The 13,745-nt window shown below is 39.4% G+C and overlaps 1 protein-coding gene across 2 annotated transcripts in view; it reads left to right on the forward strand.

Moving 5' to 3' along the window:
• The first annotated feature begins 1,361 nt into the window (after positions 1–1,361).
• The window catches only part of MAP9 (microtubule associated protein 9), a 38,332-nt gene continuing 25,948 nt past the window's right edge, over positions 1,362–13,745 (forward strand). Inside the window, exons 1-5 of one of the 2 annotated variants that reach the window (XM_043483985.1) lie at positions 1,362–1,689; positions 2,467–2,612; positions 3,339–3,423; positions 4,489–4,806; positions 12,137–12,366. In XM_043483985.1, coding sequence (XP_043339920.1) covers positions 2,538–2,612; positions 3,339–3,423; positions 4,489–4,806; positions 12,137–12,366 — 708 coding nt within the window. In that variant the 5' untranslated portion in view covers positions 1,362–1,689; positions 2,467–2,537. The remainder of the gene's footprint in view (positions 1,690–2,466; positions 2,613–3,338; positions 3,424–4,488; positions 4,807–12,136; positions 12,367–13,745) is intronic. The other variant, XM_043483977.1, reaches the window with a different exon arrangement.

Raw genomic sequence — 13,745 nt, forward strand, 5'->3', positions numbered from 1 at the left:
AAGCATGAATTGGTTTTTTAAAAAACTAAATTTAGTATTTCTTGCTATGCACATTTAGTGTTTCAACATATTGATTTATTAAACTTGTATCCACTGTGATTTCTTTATAAATAATTGTTGAAGTGAAAAAAATTCAGAGGTGGGGGAAAATATTGAGAACAAGTTTAATTTACCAGTCAATGAATAATAAATTCAGACAATTCAATTAGGATTAAGCTTCTTCTAAATTAAAAAAAATAGTAGAAATCCTTGTTATTTTAAAGTCTTTAAAGAAGTGTCTTTTTCTTTTGTTTATTTGGTTAAGGATTACCCTATGCTAGCTAAGTGCTGTTTTTTTTGGTTACTTTTTCAGCACACAGTCCTCTGCCTTTTTAGATCCTTTTGTTGACTGATTTAATTTTTGCTAGAATATCCACTGAGTACATACACAAAGCATTTACATTAAAGAACCACTTGGAATGGCTTTTCAGCTGTGTGGACAATTTCCTTCTGTCCAGGCCCTTGGTGGCTGTTACATAGAGTGTCATCTACCACGGATGGAATGCAATCCCAGGCGATCTTCCAAGTATTCCATCTGCATAACTTCGTTCAACACTCACAGCAAAGCTGTTAGCCAGTGCACTTCTGTTCAGTCACTCAGTGTCTGACTCTTTGCTACCCCATGCACGGCAGCACGGCAGGCTTTCCTCTCCATCACCAACACCCAGGAGCTTGCTCAAACTCATGTCGACCCACCCTGACGTTGATGCCATGCCACCATCTCATCATCTGTGGTCCCATTTCTCCTCCTGCCTTCCATCTTTCCCAGCATCAGTCTTTTCCAATGAGTCGGTTCTTCACATCAGGTGGCCAAAATATTGGAGTTTCAGCTTCAGTATCAGTCCTTCCAATGAATATTCAGGACTGATCTCCTTTAGGATGGACTGTTTTGATCACCTTGCAGTTCAAGGGACTCTCAAGAGTCTTCTCCAACACCACAGTTCAAAAGCATCAATTCTTTGGCGCTCAGCTTTCTTTATGGCTATTAAGGTTACTATTAATATTATTGCCTTCTTCTTCTTCTCCTTTTTTTTTAAATACAGAAGCGGAAACTAAGGTATACAAGACCTTAACTTGCAGGAGATCACATGGACAGAGAGACGTGCGCCAGGATTCCAACGTGCCCTTTGATTCCTGAGCCTGCCAACGTCATGATCTTGCCTTTCTGTCCCATCCGTCAGCGTGTTAGTCCATCAGTACACTACTCCGATTCACAGAACTTCATGTCTGTGACAACTGTTGAAGCCCGTCACGCCACTGGCAGGCGCCAACTCTCAGTGCGCAGGCGCCAACTCTCAGGGAGCCGGAAGGGTCCTGTCTCCTAGGTAACAACTGAAGCACAGGCGACAGGTAAAACACCTTTCTCCCCAGACCCAGAGGGCTGACGTCATTTCCTTCCTCTGGGCGGTGGCCTCAGTGACACGTAGGGCCGTAGGGTGGTGTTAGGTACCCGAGGCCTGGGGCGGGAGAAGTCACTTCCTCCCAGAGATCTTGTATCCTAGCAACCGCCCCTCCCAACTCTGTCCTTAGTCCCGCCTCCTCGCTCCCTGAGAAGCCAGGTCTCTGAAAGCAGCGAGGCGCAGGCCAAGTAGAGGGGCCAGCCGCTGGGTTCTCGGGTCGCACGCGGGCTACCCTCCGCAGGAACGCCAGGTGAGTACAGAAGGCGGGACTTGCGGGTCTCGGAGAACTGGGGCCGGGGCCACGCTCGGCTGTGCACTGGCCTGGCTAGTGGCGGCTGCTGGGTCGGCCGCGATGGGCCGAGCGGTCAGGCACAGGGCGTCAGCTTGTAGGGCCAGAGCGGTCCCCGCGCGCTGCGGAGGGCAGCGGGCGGCCCGGCAGTCTCCTCCTGGAGCAACTGGAAACCTTCACGGGACCGTTTGACACTGATTTTGAAAAGCTTCATTTTGTTTTATCTAATTTTATTAACACTTTTGTGAGAGGGACGAGTGAAAGAAAAAAGAAAATTTAAATGATGATCTTAGATGATCCTTTATGCTGACTTAAAAGTAAAAGTAGACTTTTCATTTTTAAAATAAAAGTAGCCTTTTAAATAAATATGGCTCTTTTGGAGGCAGTATTTTACTTTTGAATGGAAGAGAGATGGAAAAGTTTCTGTTTTAATTGGTAACAAGCCATTGCGCTCATTATTCAAGTGAGTGCAATAATTGTAAAACTTATTTAGGATAATAAAATAATTGTAAAACTATTTTAGGATAACTTAAGTTTGAGTTTTCTTTTCTCTTTGAAAACCAGTTTGTTGGTAGAATTTGCTATTTATTTTCAAGACCTCTGTTTAAGTGAACATGCAGCTCAATGATGCTTTTCTTATTTTTGTTTGGCTTTTCTGGGGGTCAGGGAAGCATTAAATGTAGTAATACAAATTCTCAAACATGCAAAAATGTCTGACTTGTTTTTTGTGTGTTTCAGCCATCATCAGAGGTTGAATTATTCCTGTCATTTGTTAGCCATTTTATAAAGGTAGAGAATTAAAACACACTATGTCTGATGAAGTTTTTAGCACAACTTTGGCATATACAAAGAGTCCAAAAGTCACCAAAAGAACTACTTTCCAGGTAAAGTAATTTTATTTTGAATGATTTTACAAGGTAATTCCTGTATTAGGAATATTGGACTTGAAAGTAATCCTAGAGCAGCCCTGTATAGAGCAGGAGTAAATCTTATGCTTCTTTTGAGGTTTTGCAGATGATTGTATTTGGGCTCTAGTATTACCAGCTCTTCTGTGTGGCTTTAAGACTACCAAACTAAATACTAGGTTCTTACTATACTAAAAGTTAAATTAGCTTTTGAAACTTAAATAGCAACTTCTAATTGCTATTTTCATATAAAGATTTTTTTTTTCTGGTTTAACATAGTAACATTTAAGCTTTCTGTATCCAGTTGCTACAATTTTGAACTGAGCTTCTCAATTTATGGTATTGATTACATCTGTTAATAGCAATATGCTGAAACAAAAAATCATAAAGAATACCAGTTTCTTCCAAAATATCAGTTTATAATGAACCTGGTCCAGATAGAGTCCCTCCATTAATTTTCTTGGTGTTGTCTGTCTTGTTTAATTTAACTAACTTCCATGAAAAAAGGGGTCGTCTGTGATGTTCTGTGTTGCCTCTTAGAGTTTGGGTGCATGGCATAAAGAAGGCTTGCAGTAAATATTTGTTACATGAATGAAATCTGAGCTTTAAAGCAGTTATTAATCAAGCATTATTTGTTTAAATAATTAATTCTACATACGAGAGTACACATTTGGGTGGAGATTGATTTTAATTATCTCATTTCAGAATGAGCTAATAAAAGCAATTACAGCTCGCTCAGCCAGACAAAGAAGTTCTGAATACTCAGATGACTTTGACAGTGATGAGATTGGTATGTGAGAACTTGGGAAAAGAAATCTCTTCTTTTTGCTTCCTTAGTGATGTATAGCCCAAACCTGGAAAAAAAAAAAAAATCACCATTCTAAATTCCAGTGAATTCACTGGTTTTAGGTCTCCAACTTTTTAATGAATAAAAAGTCACTCTTAATTTTCAAGAAGTTGTATGATTGTCCTGGTTTCTGAATGTGTATACAAAAATAAAAATTAACTGATAGCAGATTTGCTTGTCAGTGGTAAATTACATTGGAGATGATGAGTTTATCTTTAAGGTTAACCCTATGAGACCTATAGTGAAGTAATAATTAGGGACCATAGAACTGAACTTTGTGTACATCAGAATCACTTTTATAATGCTTTTTATAAATCAAGGTTTTTTGGTTGTGAAAGGGAATCAGTTTAAAAAACCCAGTATATCATTACTGTATGATTAATTTGGTTTCTTTGGTTATGTAAGATATTAACAATTCATATTTCAAGAAAAACATACAAAATTCTGAACTTGAAATTCAGTGTTTTATTCTTTGATATTCAGTGAATGTTCTCTGCAAAAGTTACCAGAACAATAGTTAAATCATTACTGTATAGTTAAGTTATCATTCTTTATTATTCTTCTCATAATAAAATCTAATACTCTGGTATGGATGGAATAGCAGTTCCAAAATTTTAATGGAAAAACATTATTAGTTAATTCTTCCATTTACAAATATTCTTGATTTTATATGATGAAGTTTTTGAAAAACATTAATAAATAAGTTTTGCAGTCCAAAATCTAAATGTCTATGACTGGTTGTTATTTTGAAGAACCTTTGAATGACTTCTCTCAGAGCAAACACAGTGCTTGACTTGATACACTATTCTTACTCAGTAAGTATGTTTTAAATAAATGAAATTGAAATTTTTATTTTATAGACTGCCTAAGTTAGCAGTTTTCTTAGGGTTCCAAATCAATTCACAGTTGTAAATTAATTTCTAGTCTTTAAGGTATTGTTTTTGATTGTTGTAACCTTCAAAACTTTAAAATGTACTATTGAAAATATTTTTCTCTTCTATTTTTCAGTTTCCTTAGGTGATTTTTCTGACACCTCAGTAGATGAAAATTCAATTAAGAAAAAAACAAATAATTTTCACATATCAGATGATGAAGAAAACAATTCTCCAAAACTGTCTTTTTTAAAAACCAAGAAATCAAGCCATGATGTGAGGAAACATGAGCCAGTAGTCTCTATCAAAAACGATGACACTGCACTTGATGATGGTGAAGGCATAGTTGTAAATTCCTTATCTGAATCTCAAAATGAACAACAGGAAGTTGAAAAAGAGAAAATTAAAATGGAAGCTAAACCTAGAATTTTTCCAATCAAAAGTACACCTTCAGGTAATTTGTTGGTTTGGTTTGGTCTAGTCGCTAACTTGTGTTGAACTCTGCAGTCCCATGAATTATAGCCCGCCAGGCTCCTCTGTCCCTGGAATTCTCAGGGCAAGAACCCACTGGAGTGGGTTGCCAGTCCCTTCTCCAAGGGATCTTCCTAACCCAGGGATTGAAGCCAGGTCTCCTGCATTATAGGCAGATTCTTTATGTGAACCACCAAGGAAGCCCATAAATTGGAGACCTGGCTGTGTAGAGGTTGGGTACATGTGTGTGTACTAAGTTGCTTCATTTGTGTCTGACTTTTTGTGACTCTATGGACCATAGCCCACCAGGCTTCTCTGTCCATGGGATTTTCCAGCCAAGAATACTGGGTGAGTTGCCATGCCATCCTCCAGGAGATCTTCCCAACCCAGGGATCGAACCCACGTCTCTTATGTCTCCTATATTGGCAGGCAGGTTCTTTACCACTAGTGCGACCCAGGAAACCCAGAACCATAGAGGAAAGCTGTAATTCTCAGGAAAGTCTGGACGCTTAAATAATAAGAGCAACAACACCTCTCCCTCCCCTCCTCCAAACCCCATTTCAAATATACAAATGTCAAACAAATATTCTGGCAAATGGCTGCATGGAAATGATTGTTTTAAGGACTGCCCCAGTGCTGCTCTAACCCTAATGTCTGGAGCATGAGATTGATTAGAAAAGATTTCATTGTAGTTACACTGCTTAAAACAAAATTGAAGGTAATAGACCTAAGTGAGCCTGGATGTGGATGACTGAAAGTTCTTTGGCCTCCTATCAGGCACCAGCAGAGATGCAAGACTGAACGCAGGAGGTGGAAGAACTTTGAGCATCCACATCCAGCCTCACTTAGACCTGTGAGCTCCAATTTTGCTTTTAGCAGTGTAACTACAGTGGAATCCTTTCTAATCCAGCTCACACTCCAGATGTTAGGGTTAGAGCGCAGCACTGGGACTAGTCCTTAAAGAATCATTTCCATGCAGCCATTTGCTAGACTATCTGTGTGACATTGGTATATTTGAAATTGGGATGGGGGAGAGAGGTGGTGTTACTCTGATCGTTTAAGCCTCCAGACTTTCCTTAAGAAGGAGAATCTCCATTTGGTGTCTCTGTTCCCCAGGAAAATTCACTAAAACTCAGTTTTCTGTGGGGAAGTTCCTGGTGTGACCATTATAGTAGTTTTTCCACAATTCTACTGAGCTCTGGACATAGCAGAGCAGAGATGGAGTGAAGCAGGTACCAACTGCCATGAGATCCCCTGGGCTGCCATGCAGGAACAAGGGCATAGAAGGTGAAGGATTTGGGGTCTTCCAGTCTTTTTCTCTTTTATGGAAAACAGTAGTAGTTGATACTAACCTTCACAAAAACCTCTTTCCTTTATATCATCATTAAATACAATACTGGTAAGTATTTCATTCTTTATATATTAGATAGCACTGATAACCTCAGGCAAAGCTTTATTTCAGATATGTATTAGGGACCCACTCCATTTTCCACCCCTGACAATTCTATCCACTTTCAGATGAGGAGAAGATATGAATCAGCAATGATACTAAGGAGAAATCCACTGTATGTTAATTATGTATGACCTTAGCAATAGGGTAAGCCTGGCTGGATGGCATCACCAACTCGATGGACATGAGTTTGAGTAAACTCCAGGAGTTGGTGATGGACAGGGAGGCCTGGCGTGCTGTGATTCATGGGGTCGCAAAGAGTCAGACACGACTGAGCTACTGAAGTGAACTGACCTACTGTCCTCATGGGGATTCCTGTGGCTCAGACAGTAATGCGTCTGCCCACAATGCGGGAGACCTGGGTTTGATCCCTGGGTCGGGAAGGTCCCCTGGAGAAGGAAATGGTAACCCACTCCAGTACTCTTGCCTAGAAAATTCCATGGATGGAGAAGCCTGGTGGGCTACAGCCTATGGAGTCACAAAGAGTTGGACACGACTGAGTGACTTCACTTCACTTTACTGTCCTCATGAGGAGGAGAGGAAACTTTCTCTCCCTTCCTACAGAATTGTTTGAAGAATGTACCCAGGTGGCACAGTGGTAAAGAATCCAGCTGCCAATGCAGGAGACGCAGGAGAGGTGGGTTTGATCCCTGGGTTGGAGAGATCCCCTGGGAGGAGGAAATGGCAACCCACTCCAGTATTCTTGCCTGGAAAGTTCCATGGACAGAGGAACCTGGCAGGCAGACTATAGTCCCATGGGGTTGCAAAGAGTCAGACATGACAGCACACACTGAAGTATGTCTCAAACTATAAACTTCTACAAAAGTGTAAGCACAAAGTCTAATGAAATAGAATTTACTTGCTAAAATGTACCTTACCAGTGTACTGAGTAAAATAAAAAATGGAGAGAAGGGAAACACAATCAAATAGTGAATAATCCAATAAATCACCATTTCCCACAGTAGTTTCCACAGTTTGTTCATTGTATTAAGGGGAAAACACAGTTATAGAAATTTTAAACTGATTTCTTTATGACAGAACTTCTTGGAACCATTAGTAAAGACATATGCACAGTGAATCTTCATGAAAGATAGAGTATGTAGTATTCCTTAGTCCTAGTTGAGTTTGAAAATGATTTTTTATAGATTATGTTTATCCTATTTGTCCTGATTCTGAAAAGCTTTTCATTAGGTGATAAGAAACTGTGAGCATACTACAGAAGCTAAAAATTAGTCTGACATAGATATAAATACATAATTAAAACTTTATGGTAATCAGCAATAATTCATCTAATACCTTTTTTAAAACCTGTGACAAATTAAAATGAATAGAGAAATGCTGTACTTTGACCACAAGATGGCCCCAGGATTATGAATATGCAATACTGAATTTTTGAACAATCATTAACCATTTGCAAATCAGTATATGTAGGATAAAAATAATTACTGAAATAAGTAATCATTCATATTTGATAGTGAAATGACATTTTGATAATTATAGACTTTTTTTTTCTTTCTGAAAACTTGATGCTTCTGGAAGTGGAATTTTGGTATAAAATATTTGAAATCATTACTCCAAGGTTACTCAAGTTGAAGGAAAAAGTTGAGTCTTCTGGTTAGTGCCTGGCATGTAGAATATTTTAAGTATTTGAATATATAAATGAATAATTTATTCATTAAAGAAGTAATATGGTTAACAAGTTTAGCTCTATCCTCTAAATTTTTAGACTTTTTTACTTATCACATTTACAGCAATATTTTTAACATGATGAGATATTGCTGAATATCATTTAATGCTTTATAAAAATATTAGAACCTGAAAGTTTCCTTTGTTCTCACTTGTCTGCTGTTCAGTTCAGCTCAGTCACTCAGTCGTGTCCAGCTCTTTGCAACCCCATGGACTGCAGCATGCCAGGCTTCCCTGTCGATCACCAACTCCCGACAAGACCCAGTTTCCCCCTCAGTCAGTCTCTCCCATCAGGAAGCTTCCATAAGCCTCTTATCCTCATCCATCAGAGGGCAGATAGAATGAACACCACAATCACAGAAAACTAACCAACGTGATCACATGGACCACAGCCTTGTCTAGTTCAATGGAACTATGAGCCATGCCCTGCAGGGCCACCCAAGACGGACAGGTCATGGCGGAGAGTTCTGGCAAAATGTGGTCCACTGGAGAAGGGAATGGCAAACCACTTCAGTATTCTTGCCTTGAGAACCCCATGAACAGTATGAAGAGACAAAAAGATGGGACACTGAAAGATGAACTCCCCAGGTCAGTAGGTGCCCAATATGCAACTGGAGATCAGTGGAGAAATAACTCCAGAACGAATGAAGACACGGAGTCAAAGCAAAAACACCCAGTTGTGAATGTGACAGGTGATGGAAGTAATGTCTGATATTGTAAAGAGCAATATTGCACAGGAACCTGGAACATTAGGTCCATGAATCAAGGCAAATTGGAAGTGGTCAAACAGGAGATGGCAAGAGTGAACATTGACATTTTAGGAATCAGTGAACTGAAATGAACTGGAATGAGCAAATTTAATTTAAATGACCATTATATCTACTACTGTGGGCAAGAATCCATTAGAAGAAATGGAGTAGACATCATAGTCAACAAAAGAGTCCAAAATGCAGTACTTGGATGCAATCTCAAAAATGACAGAATGATCTCTGTTCATTTCCAAGGCAAACCATTCAATATCTCAGTAATCCAAGCCTATGCCCCAACCGGTAATGCTGAAGAAGCTGAAGTTAAATGGTTCTGTGAAGACCTACAAGACCTTTTAGAACTAACACCCAAAAAGAGATGTCCTCTTCATTATAGGGGACTGAAATGCAAAAGTATGAAGTCAAGAGCTAATTGGATGAACAGGCATATTTGGCCTTGGAATACAAAATGAAGCAGGGCAAAGGCTAATAGAGTTTTGCCAAGAGAATGCTCTGGTCATAGCAAACACCCTTTTCCAACAGTACAAGAGAAGACTCTACACATGGACAGTACCAGATGGTCAATAGCAAAACCAGATTGATTATATTCTTTGCAGTCAAAGATGGAGAAGGCCTATACAGTCAGCAAAAACAAGACCGGGAGCTGACTGTGGCTCACTCAGATCATGAACTCCTTATTGCCAAATTCAGACTTATATTGTCTGCTATAAAAAGTACAATAATCAAACACTTTCATTTCATCAGGTAATGGTCACATAGATGGTGATTGTAGAAAGTAATTTTTACAGGGTATGCTGTTTTTAACTTTAAAGCAGGAGCACCTTGACTCCATTAGCATTAGAGCCAGGGTGCTCCTGCTTTAATTCCACAAGCTAGAGTTTATAACCATGGGTACATGAGCTCTTTGTTCCTCATTTTATTTATCTGTGAAAGGGGACAATAGTTGAACAACCACAAGGGGTTTGAGGCAATTAAATGAGTTTATGTATCTGAAGGGTTTAGAGCAATCTGGCATAAACTAAGCAAGCTATAAATGCTTTTACTATTCACTTTATTATTCAGCATTTGTTCATAGGAAGATCATTTTATTTATCCACACATATTTGTTGTTTGTATGATATGTTTCACTGTTACAAGCACTGTGATGGTAACTACAACTGCAGCAGTAGAGATGTAGTACCAATCCTCCAATACTGTCTTAGTCATTTGGGCTGCTGTAATCAAATACTTCCCAAATACTACTGGGGCTTCCCAGGTGGTGCTAATGATAAAGAACCCACCTGCCAATGCAGGAGACACAGGTTCAATCCCTGGGTTGGGAGAATCTTCTGGAGGAGGAAATGGCAACCCATTCTAGTATTCTTGCCAGGAAAATCCCAAGGACAGTGAAGCCTGGTGGGCCACAGTCCATGGGTTCTCAAAGAGTCAGACCTGACTGAAGTAGCTTAGCAGCACAGCACAACCAGAAACTTCAAACTGGGTGAATCATAACCGATAAAAATCTGTTTCTCAGAGTTCTGGAATATGAAAGTCTGAGGTCACAGGGCTCATATGGGTGGATAGGGTCCTTTCCCATGTCGCAGGCTTCCCATTGTATCTACATGGTGGAAAGGGCAAGGGAACTTTCTAGAACATTGTTCTTAGGGCACTCATTCCATTCATGAAGGTCCGCCGTTATGACATAATCACCTCCCAAAGGTCCTACTTCCTAATATATCAGTTTTGGGGCTAATATTTCAATGTAAGAATGGTAGTTAAGAGTGGCTGGAGGGAGAGGGAAATGGGAATTGCTAGTCAAAAGGTGTAAAGTTTCAGTTAGTAAGATGAACAAGTTCTAGAGTTCTGCTATATGGCTTTGTGCCTTTAGGTAATAATACTGTATTCTGCACTTAAAATTTTGTTCAGAGAATGGATCTCCTGTTAAGTGTTTTTACAGTAAAAAAGACTCAAAACCTTTTATCAAGCTTTATATAATATTCTGCTTAAACTGAGATTCCAAAGACAAGCAAGCATTTGTCAGGAGAAGCCAGAAGTGGACACCCTCAGCTAAGGAAGAACTAGGGTAAAAGTTTGGTGGCAAGAGAGATGTGGTCCAACTGCAGAAGGACAGTGAGCCCAGCATATCAGGACAGATTACCAAGGGAGTGTGCCGGTGACGAGGCAGCACAGGTAACCACGGACAAGACTATGAAAGCTTTTATATTGTTCAGAGGCAATGAGCTTGCAGGACTGGATGATGGGGAGCCACTGAAGAACTTTGTGGAGAGGGGTGGTGTGATCCTGATTTGTGCTTTATAAACGTTGCTGAGGCACTATCTAGGCAAGACTGGATAAGGAACTGACAGTGGGGATGTAGAAAGTGGGATAAATGAGAGATATTTAGAGGTAGAGTCAATACGGTATCATGATGCTTTGGATTTTGAGGGAGGAATCTAGGATAACTCTTAGATTTTAAATTGGACATTTGACCAGAATTTAGGACATACCTAAAATTAGCAGTGAAACATTTATAGTGGTTCCAATTAGGTCTGACTGTAGAATCTTCTAGCAGGATTTATAACCCCAATTCCAGGTAAAAAAGAGAAAGGTATTCAATTTTGCAGCTTTGTCGGAAGAATATGTTGGTAGGACAGTGGAGAAATGGATATATATATATAAGGTGAAATTTAGGGAAAATCTCATGTAAAAAACTTGTATATCATGTTTTGAGGGCTGGAAGTATACCAGCATTCAAATGTTGTTTTAAACTTAGAAGTAGTGGAAACAGTAACTGAGGAATTTTAGTAACTGCTGGAGAGGTTTTATGGACTCAGAATTTGTCGAGGTCTCCATTCCTCTTTCCAGGGACGTTGGCTCTTCAACCCCTGTACCGACATCATCTTCATACTTGTTACAGCACTTACCTTTGTCTTATAATTTTATTTGTTTGCAGTCATCTTCCTCCCCAACCTCTAAAATCCTAGGACAGGGCCATTGCCAGTGTCTTGGTTCTGAGATCTGTTAATGTGAATGATGTGAACAGGGCCTGGCGGCCAACACTCAATAAAGGTTTGATGTATGAACTGCCTCATTTTATAAAGGCTGAAATCAAGACATGGTTTTGTTTGTTTAAAAAAAAAATAATACTATGAGAGTTGATAAAGTAAAATAGTTCACTACTCACAAGAGTGAAGTATACTAGTTACTTTCAGAATGGCAGCCATTAAAAAATTTTTTTTTTACCTATTTTTACTTTCTGGAGTTCTTTGTAGAGAAGGGTGTGGGCTTCTTGTCCAGGACAGAGAGGCAAGGTGCTTGGAAACAGAAGGGAAGTTTGGTGGCACCTGGGGTGTAGGAGAAGCCATGATCATCTTAAAAAAATATACTTTTTTACTGTATTAAATGTATTAAAGCATTGTATTTTTCTGCAGAAAATAACAGCAGCCTTGAAGCAGACAACCATTTTAAGCCTTCACCTCGACCAAGGAGCATGTTGAAAAAGCACAGCCATGGGGAGAAGAAAGATAGCCTAGGAGATGATAAAGAAACTGTCCCACATGAAGAATTTGAGGCACATTCCACACCTTCGTTCCTCCCGAGGCTGAATGGCAGACAACCAGAAGCTGAGAAGAATGCATTCTCTGAAAATCTTGATCCTGAGGTTAGCACTGTTGCTGAATTGTGTTTTGAGTTCAGATTTTTGCATCTGATTATAAGAGAAAGAGAGACTATTTGTGTACATGCATGTGTGTGTTTGTGTGTGTTTTACATGTTTTCTTCAGCAAATGACAAGGAACTTAAATTCTTTAAATATATTCTATTGGGTCTAAAACTGCATTGTAAGATAGAGCAAAAATGCAGAATTATTTCGTGTACCGCTAAGAAAGAAGAAAACTGCTAATTAAGCTATAACACACCAGTCATTATAAGATGCATCCAATATCAGAGAAAGTAAAATGTGAAAAAACAGTGCAGTCCTTTTGAATCTATGCAACACTTTAATTGCAAGTATATATTTACACATATTTTAATTGTATAATTTATGGCCAGTGTCATTTTATTCATTTGGTTTTAATCACTCAACAAATGTATATTGAATGTTCACAGCAGTATCCTATCTTTTTTGGGATACCACAATGGGAGTAGATATGATCCTTCAGGAGTTCATCAGGAGTTTACTGTGTATTGTCTTTAGGGGAGAACACTTGGCCTTCTTTGTTAAATTTCACTATGGCTAGGAAACTTCCACCTCACATTTCAGAAGCGATAAGTATGAGAAGAACATTCCTGCTCCACAGTCTGCTTAAGCAGATCAGAGAAAACTAAACAGTACCTGGCTAAGCTTCTTTCTTCTGACTCCTCTGTGGTTCAGATATGAGTCAGAGAGGTGGTACAGAGGAAGAAGAGGAAGTCCTTTGTATTGCAGCTAAATGAATGGATCTCTCCAGTTCAGACCAGAAGTGTGATTACAGTAGGTTCTTGTTCCACTCTTGTCCTGTAGGTTAGCTTTACCAGTAAAGCAGCAATTTGATACAAACCTCTCTAACTTCAGTGTGCTATGTCCTAATTTGTTATAAAAATCAGGAGAAGAGATGGTCTTATCAAAGCCAAACAATTATTGTATATTGAATAAGATCATCTGACCAAGTGGATATTGTGGTAGTTCACTGTAGCTGTTACAACAAATTGCCACAAACTAGACTTAAAACAACACAAGTTTTTTAAGTTCTGGAGGTCAGAAGTCCAAAATCAAAGTGTGGACAGGGTCACATTCTCTCTGAAGACTCTAGAGAGAAATCCTCCCTTGCTTCTTCCAGCCTCTGGTGGTTGTCAGAACCCTTTGGTGGTCCTTGGCTGTCTGCTGCATCACTCTGATCCCTTTCTCCGTCATCACATGGCCTTTTGTACTTGGTCTCTGTGTCTTCCCTCACTTTCCTCTAAAAAAAGGCACCAGTCATTTGATTTAGGGTCCACCCTGGGCTAGTGTATCCTCATCTTAATTAATTCCATCTTAGATTGAGGATAGACATGAATTTTGAG

This window comes from Cervus canadensis, chromosome 1 (assembly GCF_019320065.1).
Source record: "Cervus canadensis isolate Bull #8, Minnesota chromosome 1, ASM1932006v1, whole genome shotgun sequence".
NCBI classification, from domain to species: domain Eukaryota; kingdom Metazoa; phylum Chordata; class Mammalia; order Artiodactyla; family Cervidae; genus Cervus; species Cervus canadensis.